Source organism: Sciurus vulgaris, assembly GCF_902686455.1.
Source record: "Sciurus vulgaris genome assembly, chromosome: 14".
NCBI classification, from domain to species: domain Eukaryota; kingdom Metazoa; phylum Chordata; class Mammalia; order Rodentia; family Sciuridae; genus Sciurus; species Sciurus vulgaris.
This window is the reverse complement of record NC_136475.1, coordinates 25280367-25294549: the sequence shown is the minus strand read 5'-3', so window position 1 is coordinate 25294549 and position 14183 is coordinate 25280367. Positions and strand designations below refer to the sequence as shown.

The 14183-nt window shown below is 37.9% G+C and overlaps 1 protein-coding gene across 1 annotated transcript in view; it reads right to left on the bottom strand.

The window, feature by feature from the left end:
• The window catches only part of LOC306644190 (anthrax toxin receptor 1-like), an 86264-nt gene that overhangs the window by 43805 nt on the left and 28276 nt on the right, over window positions 1-14183 (bottom strand). Inside the window, exon 3 of the mRNA XM_079110882.1 lies at window positions 10987-11058. Within this exon, the coding sequence (XP_078967008.1) occupies window positions 10987-11058 (72 nt within the window). The remainder of the gene's footprint in view (window positions 1-10986; window positions 11059-14183) is intronic.

Genomic DNA, 14183 nt, shown 5'->3' with positions numbered 1-14183 from the left:
ACTCTGTCAGTTTTTGTCCTTTATTAATCTGTATTTGCCACATGAGGGATAGTAGGTGGATCCATGAGAAATATTTCCTGAGCACCTCTGAAGTGTCAGGGTCTCTGCTGGGCACTTTCCATACATGTATTTGCAGAAGCCTCACAACACCACCTGATGATGGGCATTGTTATTTTCACTGAACTGTGAGAAAGCAGATTCAGAGAAGTGCAGTAACATGCACAAGATGGTGGAGCCCAGATTGGAACCCAGACTGGGTCATGGTGCAAAGTTTGTATTCTTGCTATTTCGTCTGCAGTGCCCAAACTTGGTATATAATAATGCCCTGTATACAAAGACACAGAGAGCACTTTTTTTTTTCCTGGAGCATAAATTATACTCTGAAATTTGAGAAAGAATTCAATATAACTTGTATATCATATCAAATATTGGCATATTAAGCAACTGAATATAAATGCGTATGAATTTTTGAGATGAAAGAACTCTGAAGAAATTCCTTGCTTTCAAAGCTCCATCACAGGATACCCAGGGGCCCCAAGGGGTGCCTTTGCCCTTTCTTCTACTAACAGAAGCACTCCAGAGGAAGAGTTTGGGAAACACAGGACCATAACACCCTCACAAGTCACTGTGTTCCAGGATCCATTCACCTACACATAGGTGGGTTCTTGTTAAGTTAGTCATGATTCAACCTGGAGAGCTCTTGGACAAAAGGTCCTCTGAAGACAAAAGTCTGCACATTCTTGTCTAGAAGAACTTTTGCAGGAACCATTAGACCAAGGACACAGTAATTTTTATCTGGCCTCATGCTGAAACTGAAGCAGTACTTTCCACCACTATCTCTACACAGGGACAGACTGCAAAAATGTTGAAACCTTCAGAGAAGGGCAAGAGCCAAAGAGGGCAGGGCCTTGCTTTTGGAATAACTGTTGGATATGCTGTGATAACTGATGATGGGGTTTGTCTAGCTACTACTCAAAATCCCTAACAACCACTATAATAGTAACAATTGCTTATGGAGCACGTACTGCATACCTGCATTACTAATTCTTCCAATACTTCTGTGGGGTAGGGACAATCTATCATCATATTCATTTTACAGATAAAGAAATGGAGAGCACAGAGAGGTACAAAATTTGCCATGGACTTAAACCACATGCTATTATCTTTCAATAGCCAGGACAAGAGAATAAATCCATTCTTCACTACTTTGCCATTTCTCTGAATTTCACCATGAAGCCCTCTCACAACTGAGTGCATACTACCTCAACCTGGAATGAATCCCAGTTCTTTCAAGCACCACATATGTGCCGACTCTTCTTTCTCGTTGTTTTTAAATTTAGAAAAGGCTTTGAGAACTATGTCTCTTGGTAATGGCAACCTGTAATCATTCTGCTCCAGGAATCAAGTGATGCGTCCAGAATATGTCATTTTCCCCTGTGACACTAATGTCAAAACCACATGCTCAACCAAACCAAAGGATGACTGAGAAGGAGAGAGAAGTGTGGTCTCTCGGTTTCTACTCAGCAGTTTGAGCCAAGCGTTCCTGGCTTGCACTCTGCCTCCTTAAGAAATAAGCAGGATCCTTAACCTCGTCACCCATCTGTGAAATGCTGATGGTACCTCTTTACCTCGTTGTGAGGACCATTTCCAAGTTCCAGCTTTCAAGACCATGAAGATGAGATGTGTGGCCTGGGCTTTCGGGGAGCTGTTTCCCTGAAGAAGTCAAAAAGTGTTTGGGTGGCTAATTGTGTGTTCTTGGATTTTTTTTTTTTTTTAACAAATTTAAAATTGTACATAATAGTAAAATTGTGGGAAACCCTATAGCATAGTGAGTAAGCATATCCACAGGGAGGAATGCCTTCTGGATCAGACCCAGGCTCCTACACTTGTGCAGCAGAGTGGCCTTGAGCCTTCTCTGCCTCACTTTCCCTATAGAATACATAGAATAAATGAAGAGATTCTCCTAACAACCTTGGTAGGTAGGTGCAATTATTTTCCTTTATAATAAATGAGGAAAGTATTCCAGGTTATTGGTACATAGTAAGGTCTTAATAAAAGATTATATATGCCTACATAACTATGTATATGTATGTGCATAGACATATACCTATACATAGAAGCAATGTGTACCAGGTAGGCTATGGAAAGTGATGGAAAAATCACTGGATATAATAATTTTAATTTTGTAAATAAAACAAAAAATCTGAGCTGCCTCTGAGTATATGAATGAATTTGGGCAAATAACTTAATCTCTCTGGGAATCCTTTTCCTCAGCGGTAAAGTGAGGTCAGTGGGTTGGGTAAAATAAAGTAATTCTTTGACACTCGGTTGTTCTGTTATGCTTTGTTTTTTAATCTTGCAAAGTTTGGAAGAAATGGATATTTCCAGTCAAAGATAGTGATCTTTTAACTCACTTCTCTTTCCAAATTGCTGTAGATAAAACTAGTGCAATCAAGAAAATGTGTTTTCCCTGCTGGTAAATAGGCAGAGGAGTCGCACTCACTGCAGGAACAGAGCTGCTGAGATCAGAGTGAGGGAAGGACACCCCACCCTGAGAGTCCAGGTCCTGAGAAGGGGAGCCCGTGGTGGGACAGGGAGAGTTCTTCACAGGGCTCCAACACCTGTACGTGACCATCTTCCTTTGGGTTCCAACTTCTTTACTTTGGAAAGACTGCTGGGTCTCTAAGAAAAAATGACACTACCTCTAAATTTACCCATTTTCTTTCCCTTGAGATCTTAACATTTTCAACAATGAACTTACATAGTATCTAACAGAAACTATCCTAAGTCCTGGAACTGAAAAGCCCAGTGGGTTCCTTTTTTCAGGAAAAGTCTCAGTGCTGGACAAAGGACTAACTTTAGGAATTTGAGAAAATATCTCTCTGAAATAAACTCATATGAGAAACAGAGGGAGCCAAACAAATTCTAATTCAAATGTATGATGAAGACATTCCATCTCTCAAATAAGAGCAAGGTCACACACACAGAAAAATAAGGAGGAAGAAAGTGTTCATAGAGATGAACGATATGTGTCAATTGAAAACGCAAAGTGGTGAAAAGTCAAGTATTCCAAGAAAAGAAACAATTTGAATTACTAAATTAGAGAACCAGTAAGAACTACATCTCCAGAACTTAAAAAAAAAGACAGATTAAAAATTAGAATATAAGAGATGTTTGGTTAGATTAAAAAATCTAATGAACAGAAGAACAGTAATGATAAATAATAGAAGCAAAACGTTTTAAGCTGAAGAAATTTAGGCGTCTGGATAGAATGGCTTATGTACTATACAAAATTAACAGAAGGTCTCATTCTTAGATATATTCTGTAGACATTTTTAAAAAATATCCAAGACCAAGAAAAAAGCTCTACAAGCATCCAAGATGAGAAACTGAAGAAATAAAGCTACCAACGAAGAAGAAAAGTATTAAACTGGCACCTCTCATTTCTCTGCTACAAGCAAAGCTGTTAATGGGTCTCTGTCTTTAGGAAACTTAGAAAAATGGTCATCAGGATATGAGAATTTTATATTTAATTAAAATTAAATATACCTGGAGGTGAGTAAACAGAAATTCTCAGACGAATAGGGACACACAAACCGTAATATTCACATATTTTCAGGAAAGTCTTACTTAAAAAAAGACCCTGCAAACTGAAAAATAGAAAGGAAGAAGTGTGTGTGTGGTTCATATATATTGAATGAAATCAATGAATCTTACAAGTTTAAATAATAATTTTTGATATGCTTACAAAATATAATGCAAACATTTCTCTAAAAAAGTCAGCAAGAAGAATCTAAAGATATTTAATTTTGCAATTTACAAAGGCAAAAAAATCGTTATAAGAATGAAAATAAATTATACTTTTTAAGTTAGTTGGAAATTAGACAAAATAGCAAAGAGGGACTAAAAAAATGAATAGGCCAATATATATCAGAAAAATACAAACAACATTTAAATTTAATAATATGAATTTTGGACAAAAATATAAAATAAAAAATTAAAGATGACAAAAGACTATTTTATATGCATTAAAATGCACTCCAAAAATAAAGATGCAAATGAGCTAAATAATATGGTGTAAATAATAAAGCACTATGTTGGAAATTCAAATGAAATAGTCATGATAGCAAAATTTAAAATGTTTGCCTTCACAGATCATTTAAACAAAAACATAAAATATCTGAAAAATTTAACTAAGATATTTATTATATGAAACTTTGTATTCATCAGTGTATAAATATTTTCTAACATCTTTGGATGATAGATAAAATTTGGCCATTTAATAGTTTATCAATAAAAACTAATAAATTTTAAAAACTAAAATAACCTAAACCACATTCTCTGAAGAAATTCAATGACTCTAGAAATTGAGAAAAGAATAAACAAAAATCAAGTGAAATTGGTGAAACACCTTCCTAAATCATTATAAACTAGAAATTAACAACAACAAAGTCAGGATATGTGAGAACATGTGAGGTTCAACGACCACGATCAGATCTAAAGTATGATTTATAGTAATATATAGCTTTGATTATTAAGAAAGAATAGAATAGAATGAATAAAATTCTATCTCAAAAAAACCAGGAAAAGATGACACATAAGAAGCACAAGGAAGGAATTAATAATAGCAGAAGAATAAAATAATAAATCATAGCATTCTTAAAAATACCCAAAACAAGCAATGAATAAATTTTAGAAACAAATCATTAGGTAATTAGGATAAGAATCAGAATTAATAAAATGTTTTATTAAAACAGTGGGATAAGAAACACATCTACAAAACCAATCATTTCCCCCAGTATTTCCTAAGCTTCTTCTGGGATTTCTTAAGCTTCTTTTGTTGGGAGTCACAGGCTGCTTCTGATACAAACCACATCCTCTCTCCATAGAAAACCCGCTGACATGCATATTTCTGTAAATCATTGTATAGAATTCAATAGAAGCCCATGAACCACAAACTCTAAGTTCACTGCTTTAGTGAACAATTCAGACAATAAAACAGAAAAATATTTCCTTCACAATGGAAGCAAAACTTTAAAATGCCTGGGAATAAAGTTCACAACCATTGTATGAAATCGACCTTAAGAACAAAACCTTACGGAAGGACACAAACGAGAAAGTGATATGTCCTTAAGTAAGAAAATAAGCATAGTATAATAAAAATGCGGAGTCATTGTGGCTGAGATTAATCTGTACTTTTCATACAATTCAAATAAAAATCCCAAGGATATTTTGGAACATAAAAAAGTATTTAAAATGCACATGGTTGGAAAAATCCACTAAAGACCAAGGAGGTTTTTGCCCAATATTAGAAATGAGAAGGAACTGGTCCTCCAGATGTTAAAACTAATTAAAACAATGTGGTCTGAGTAGAGAACCAGAAAAAGAATAGAATAGCAACAGAATAGAAAATCCACCAATGGACTTAAATCTCTCAAAGAGTTTAACTTTTTAATAAAATGGTTGGTTAAAATAAAAAAAATTCCACAATGGTGTTGGAAAAATTGGCACATCAGCTGGGGGAAAAAGCTCAATGTTGGACTTGTGTCTTACAAAATGAATAAATTTTGGAAAAAGTAATGATTTAAATGAAAAAAAAATAAGAATACCTTAAGATATTCCTAAAAAGGACAATAGCAGCCCAATCACAATTAGGAATAGGTCTATAAAATTTCTGAATAATATATGGAAAATAGAATTCAGATATACATGAAAAGAATATATCATAACTACATACAACCAGAAATATAAGAATAATCCAATATTCAAAAATCTTTCTGAAGAATTTCACTGTTCCAGTAGGTAGAAGAAAAAATTACAACCATGTTAATAGATGACAAAATACATTTGATTAAGTTGGAAATCCATTCTGGATTTTTTGCCCATATTTTTATTCATGCATTATAATTATACATAATGGTGAGACTCGTGATTACATATTTGCACTTACTCACGATATAACAATATAATTTGGTCAATATTATTCCCCAGTATTACCCCTTATTTCTGATTTCTTTTAAATAAATTGTTGGACTTCCTTGACATGTTCTCATTTCCAAATGATGAAATATTTGAAGTGTTTCTGTTAATGTCAGAAATAAGACTATTCTTGCAGTTTTCTGGGAATCACATGAGGAAGTTAACACTATACCATTTTGTTCTACATACATCAACATTGTATACTCTTATGCTAATGAAATGACCTGCAAATTTTGTGGCCACTCATCAATCGTTTAAACCGAGGAAGCTAAAACATCTTGGAAGTGCAACATGATATGAATCAAAGTGCATGAGTTGGACCCCACTTAGAATCCAGAAATTAGAATTCTCGTTCTGCCATTTACTAGTTATTTCATCTCAGCAAGGTGTCTAAATTCATTGAACCTCAGTGTTCTTATCCGTAAAACTGAAGTAATAGCAGTCAAACCACAGTATGCTTGCTACTGCCTGTTTCTCTGATTACCCAAAAACCATTGGTTAAAATAAAAAGCAACCAACCATGTAAAGAGTTCAAAAAGTACGCATAGCTGGTGGACTGGGGAAGAGCATTAAAACCTGGAGAAATGGCCCACACAAAGGGAGTTCCAGATTGCTTACCTCTCTTCCCTTACGGCCTTAACCTGAAGCGGGGGTCTTAGTCACATGGCAGTGGCCGAGATGACACCTTTTTAGGCCAAGAAAATCCCCACATTTCTGGGAATTCCTGGGAAAGAGTCCCTTCTGTGGGGAAACTCTTTATCTTTGTCTTTTCCATTCCTGCCTTTGCTTAGGGGAGCCCCGGTGGAGAGCTGTATGGCATTGATACAGGTGGCCAAGACTCGAACAGAAATCACGTCTTTCTTACTAGAGAATTTGAGAATGGGTTCCCATTCTCAAAATAGGCCAGATAGCATGTGTGTGGGGTGATCTTTAAGTTGGAGAAGGGATCCCCCAATTCTGTATATGAAGCTGTATAAGTCCCAGGATCATCCCTAGTGGCACATGTGCAATTTTAGACTCTGGACACATCCAAGAGTTCAGTAAAGGCTTTGAAAATTGAGCTGACATTGAAACCAGCAGCCACAGAAGAGACAGAATTTGTGGTCTGAACCTAACCAGTATGATTGTGCACTGAAGAAAAAAAAAATCAACATTTTCCAGAGGATTTGAATACGATCCCCAATCTAAATTACAACATAAAATTCAAAAATTTCGGGTTATACTAAAAAATTACTCAACAGACAAAACACCTAAAAAATATGATCAACTCTCAAGAGAAATGATAATTCCTCAAGAGAAAATATAAGATGATGGGATTATAACACAGACTTTAAAACTATCTTCCATGAGGTCATAGTAAACACACTTGAAATGAAGAGAAAGATTGAAATTTTCTAGCAGAGAAATAAAATCATCAAACAGAACCAAATGGAAAATTTGGAACTGAAAAATAATATATCTGTAACAAAAAATTAAGTTGATAGGCTTGACAGTTGAGAGAAGATGACAGAGGAAGGAGTCAGTGAACTTGAAGATTGATCATCAGAAACTATCCAATATCACGTGATGAACAGGCAGAAAAATTGAAAAAAAAGAAGTGAACAGAATTTCAAGGCCATGTGGAACAAAATCTAAAGGTCTATCACTTGAGTCATTGGAGATTCAGGAAGAGGGGAGAAAATGATTGGTACAGAAGAAATACTTGAAAAGTAATGGCTGCAAACTTCCCAAAATTGAGGGGAAATACAATTTTATAGATCCAAGAAGCTCAGCAAGCCAAAATTGGATAAACTCAAAGAAAACCGTGTCCAGAAACATACTAATCAAACTGCTGAGAACTAAAGATCAAGAAATCTTAAAAGCAGAGAAAAACAGCTCATTATATATAAAACAATAATTAGAATGAGTACAGTTATCATCAGAAATAAGAGTAACTGGTTATTCCATTCATAGGAAACGATACACAGAACTGGGGCTGGGGCTCAGTGAGTGGTAGAACACTCGCCTAGCATGCATAAGGCCCTGGGTTTGATCCTCAGCATCACATAAATAAAATAAAATAAAGGTTTTGCATCCTTCTACAACTAAAACAAAATATGAAAAAAAGAAATGTTACGTAAAGTGCTTAGACAGATATCACAAATGGTATGGTTATTTTAATTATAGTTTCTTCACTACATCTTAACACATTACATTCATTTTCCAATCTATTCAACTTCCCCATAATTTTCCACTATGCATATTTGATCCCAAAAATTGCATGCAAGTACATCTTGGATATTATTTCTTTTGACTTACTCCAAATCTTTTGCTGTTGTTGAAATGAGAGTCTTTGCTAATTCACGTCTTGTATTTAAACAAATTAAAAAAAAAAACTCATAAGTTTTTTCAAATATTACACAGATAAAATGAATCTTTTACTGTCTTACAGAGAAGACAGTGATCTTAAAGTGAAGATCAAATGAAATATGCAGAAAAATGTATAGATTTCTGTGTTTAAGATACGGTAAGTCATGTAAATCATAAGCAGTAATAGCTTGGAAAATCTCATTCTTTTGGACAGTCTCCTAAGAAGGGATTTGAGAGAGGTCTCTTGCCCACACCTCTAGGTTGATGAGGTCAGACATGTGCAAGTGAACTTCCCTGGGTTCTGCCAGCTGACCCACGGTCAAGCCAAGCAGTCACTAAGTGAAGCTCAGAGTCTTTAACAAGACATTCCTGGCTATTGTTGGATGCACATTTGGCCTGTATTGAATACTACTTCCAGCAAAGTAGAGATTCTAAACTCAGTCATCTCTTTGGAACAGGAAACATGCAGTAGCATAGTTAAGGTACAAAACAATAGATTTTAAGTAGATTCAGAGGATGAAAATTTTCAACCAGCACAAGTCAAAATGGATCAGTAAGCCTAGGCATTCTGATGGTGTTTATAAATCCCTGACCCCTGTGATCCCCAGCTTCCCAGAGGCTGTGAGCAGTAGCACACTAGTGTCTACAAGTGATACATGAACTTGGTCTTTCCCTGCCAAACGTGTATACATGGAACAACAGTCAGCATGAAGCTACACGATAATGTCTCCGGATGTGAGGTACAGGTGAGATCTGATTTCGGTTTTGATCTGATAAACATGGACATCCCCCTGCAAGGAAGGTCAGCACCCATCAGCAAGTATTAGCTCTAGAATTACCACAGTTATCCAAGTAGGAGAGGAGTGGGCAACCAAATCCATGAGAGCTGATTTAATGAGCCATTCGCAATTCACTCTACCAGATGGGTGCACACAAACATGAATGGTTCTACCTTTGAGACAAGCATATGCTACTGGCAGGATCAACCAGGTTTTCCCTGTGTTTAGTTCCCCATCTCTGAATAGAAGACACTCCTACATAAAAGATAAAGACTAAAGGCATCATATAAACACTGAGTAAGCTTAGGAGTCTGGCAGATGGTGGGAGACATTCAGATTTTCAAAATCCTTGGCCAATTCTAAAGGAAAGCCACACAGGTTTCTTGGGTCTAATGATTATTTAACAGAAGGCTGGCAAGATAAACCGGAACTAATACAGAGCCTTTTAAAAATGGGGTTTCTGGTATTGCACTAGCATGCAAGCATCCAAGAAGGAACAGAATTTGAAAACATCTATAAAATATAGAATAGCTTGGTTGTAGATGGGAAACAAAGGCATGGAGAAAAGTGGGAACTAGCTTAGATTGGCCTGATCCGAGCCAGAAAACCTGACTCCTCCCTGTTAACTCTGTCCTTATTTCTGTAAGAATGTTATAGCAGGAAGTTTTCCTGCCCTCCCTCTACTTTCTGCCATGACTTGGACATGGTTTGAGTCCTCTAAAGTTTCACACACTGGAAGCTTGGTCCTCAGCAGGCAATGTGGGCAGCTGGGTCTAGTGGATAATTAGGTCAATGGGGACACCACCCTCGGAAGAGATTGAAGTAGCTCTTGTAGGACCCAGGTCGGTTCCTGCATGAGTATGCTGTTACAGAACAGTCAGCCTGGCCCCCAACTGTCTCTGGCTTCCCGCCTCTTCATGTGACCTTTCCTTCTTGAATGTACTCCCACCACAATGCCATCAGTCATTTTAGACATAAACAGAAGGCCATCACCAGGGCCGAAGATGCTGGTACCATGTTCTTGAATCTCCAAAAATGTGAACGAAAGAAACCACTTTTCTTTATAAAGTACCCAGCCTCAGGTATTTTATTCATAGTAGCAAAACATGAACTAAAATACTTTCCTTCTCCCAACATGTACATATAGAAATCTGCCAATAATCCCTGTTCCCCACAATGCCTCCTCGTGTGGATTTCATCACTTTTTAAAACTTCTGTAGTCATTAGTGTAATAAAATTGCTCTCTCTCCTCTCCAATACATCATCCTAACTATGAACAAATGACATATCCCTGCTGTCGTTAGTCTTCATCTTCAAGTAAAATGTGGTAAAACCCAAGAGTATCTTTTTAAGTTAGGTCTAACCACTCCTTTTAAGTGAACATTTTTCTTTATCTGATTCAATTTTTTTTTTTCTTTTTTTTAGTGCACCATAATCCCTCCCTTTCCATTCTCTTCCTTGGAAATTACATATGATAATATTTCCAGCTCTTGCTTCTCTTAGGGTACACTCATTATATCTCTGAAACCCTAATCAAAAAATAAATAAATAAATAAATCTAATTCAAATCGAAGAAAATATAGTCTCCCAAGAAGTTGGTTTGTTAACATTTTGCTCCAAGTTAGCAAACTGAATTACCAAACATAACATTTATCTTAATATGATTTGGTCACTGATAAAATTTCAACATTAAAAAATTCTATCAAAAACCACAAGAGAATAAAGTAGTAGAAGGATCCAGATACAAAGTTCAAGGCTTCGGTTAAATGAGAGAGCCATTAGATTAAAACGTTCGACAGACTAAGGCCCTAGAATACAGATCTCAAGGCTACTCAGGAACGATGCGTTTTCTAATGACAGTGCTGAGAACAATTCTTACCTGTCCTCTGTTAGTTTCATTAAGGTTGTTCCTCGAGTGGAGAAGACAATGAAAGACATTCTTAGCTGGGGGCTGGAAAGGAAGAGAAATTCCATTAGGGCAGATATAAAAGATCGTGGCACATGGGAACATCCAAGTTTCTGACCTGTCTTCTCTTTGAATCATGTCTGCCAGAGCTGAGGACCTACAGGCATTTAGCCAATAGCAGTCTTGAAGCTGTGCACAAACCAAAGACCCGCTGTGTATTTCTGGAGGTCACTTCTGAATGGACACCACTGTTCAGTAAATGGATTATGAGAAAGAAAGATAAAGTTCATCACTGCCCTGGGCTTTCTGAAGCATGCCCCTGGTCTGCAATGTGTCCACAGAATGGGAAATTCTGGTTGATGAATTCTAACAGTGTCTCCACAGTAATCGGATGGGTCCTGTAATGAAGAGACTGTCTCAGGTTGTGGCAGTTTGATGCCCCTAGCTATTAATCTCATACTATGACCTTCCTTTGATCTAAAAATAGCAACATCATCAACTTTTAATTTCTCCTTGGCCTCCCAAGGAGGTTATCTCATAAGGAGAGAGTGAATTGACTGGCTGCAGACCATCTCTTCCACTCACTTGGTATGTCTCATTCTCTCTCTCTCTCTCTCTCTCTCTCTCTCTCTCTCTCTCTCTCTCTCTCTCTCTCTCTCTCTCTCTCTCTCTCTATTTATTTATTTTTTTGGTACTGGGGATTGAACTTAGAGGCACTTCAACACCCAGTTACATCCCCCGTCCTTTTTATTTTTTCCCACATTTTTAATTGGTGCACTATAGCTGTACTAGTGATGGAATTTGTTGTTACATATTCGTACATGCACACAATACACAACATAACAACATAATTTAGCCAACATCACTTCCCTGCACTTCCCACCTCCCATCCCCTGAGCCCTTTTCTCTACTGATCTCCTTTTGATTTTCATGAGATCTGCCCCCATCTTTCTGTTCTTTTTTCGTCTCTAGCGTCTGCATATGAGAGAAAATACATGACCCTTAACCTTCTGAGTGTGGCTTATTTCACTTAACATAACGGTCCCAAGTTCTATCCATTTTCCTGCAAATGACATAATTTCATTTTTCATTTATGACAGAATAAAACTCCACTGTGTAGAATACCACATTTTCTTTATCCATCCATCTGTTGATGGACACCTAGCATAACCCTTTTTATTTTTACTTTTTGGGTACTGGGAATTGAACTCAGGGGCACTCAACCACTGACACATCCCCATCCCTAGTTTGTATTTTATTTAGAGACGAGGTCTCACTGAGTTGCACAAGGGCCTCGCTTTTGCTGAAGCTGCTTTGAACTTTCAATCCTCCTGCCTCAGCCTCCTGAGTCACTGGGCCCTTTTATTGCTGAGACAGGTTTTCACTAAGTTGCTTAGGGCCTCACTATGTTGCTGAGGCTGGCCTCAAACTTGTGATCCTCCTGTCTCAGTCTCCAGTGTGTCTGATATTGTTTTTACATGGCGGTGTTCAGGAGTATCATTGTCAATGTAAAATTCATACTCTGGGAGACAGAACAACTCTCAGCTGAAGACCAAACATGCTTCCCAGTCTGCAAGAAGGACTGCCAGACTGTACAGAGTTCGGCAATGCAGTGCCTTCCTGTGGGCTTCCTCTGGGTGACCCACTGCTTCATCCACAAGCGCATCAGAGTATGTCTTCACTAGACAATAGCCTCCCACCCCTGATCTGGTACTAAACTTCATAGTTTCCGCTTTCCAAAACATTTCTCAAGCCTGTGTCTTTTCCATTTCTTAGCTTAGGACCTTGGTCTCAATCGCCTGACCACTGCAGCTGCTTCTTAGCCAAATCCTCGCTTATCATCATCCCTTGCTCCGATTCTTTCTTCATACTCCTCTCCCAATTATTGTCCTAATTGGATCTTGTCACCTATCTGCTGTAAAACTCTAATGGTTCCTCTTGCTTCCAGGATACATCTGACACATCTCTAGAAACCCTCAGCCTGGTGTTTAGTTCTGGGTTGGAGCCTAAGTAGTACCTGATGAATTGAATACTGGTCTCTTGAAACTGATTTCAATTCTCTGCCCAAGACCCCATGCTACCCGCTTCCACCTCACAGTGGTGGGGCAACAGGACACCATGTTTTAAATGATAATTAAATCATCATGATGGTAGTAGTATAATGATGAGCAATCTCAGCAAGTTCTTACTATGTGCCACATACTATCGTGATTTGCCTGTGTGATCGCATGAAGCTTGGAACAACTTTAAGGGATTGACACTATTATTTTTCATCTTTTCCATAAAGGGAAACGGAGGCCCTGAAAAATCAAGCTATTTTCCCCCTGTTTCTTTCCAAGCTATTCAGGATGAGGTTGCTGAAGGCCTCCTAAGATAGATTGGGAAGTTGTTCTTCTCAATTCTAAGTTTCAGTGTTCCTCTCAAATATTTCCATGTGTTTGTTTATTCATTTATTTTCATGTGGTGCTGAGGATCGAACCCAGTGCCTGTCACATGTGAGGCAGTTGCTCTACCACTGAGCCATAGCCCCACCCTTCCATGTGTTTGCTTCTCTCTTTTCTCTGTATTTTTCTCCCTTCCCTCCCTTTAGCATTTGTTTTCCCCAGTCATCTGGGGCTAAATGATTTTTGCCACAGCTTCCAATTTGTGGCATTTACAGACAGGCCACTTCCTAATCCATTCCTTCCAATGAGGCAGTTGGGGACATGTGGATCAATAACTGAATTTGGGAGGAGCGTGTCTGTCATTAACTAGGCTCAGAGGATAACCTGTGTCCTGAGATAAAGAACCTTACTCAGAGGACCCCAGGGTCACTCATATCAGGGAGACGCAATGGAGGCCACACTGCATGAAGTGGAACCAGGTAAGAATTCACAACCATCAGACCAAGGTCACCAAAGACCTCAATGCCTTGCTTTGAGCATGGCCATAGAACTGTCACAGTTGTGTTATCCCTTAGAGGGAGAGTGAAATGTGACTTGTGGGTGCCACACTTAGTAGAAAGCAGCACCTCCAGGATTCCCCTCATGTTTAACATGACCATGTTCAAGCCTGCCTGGGAAGGTGGTGTGGAGGGTACTCAGAGGATGGGACCTGAGAGGGTACGTGGCTGGAGTGAGCAACCATGACAACCTACCCAGGACTAAGGAGTGTTCCAGGGAGACTCTGAC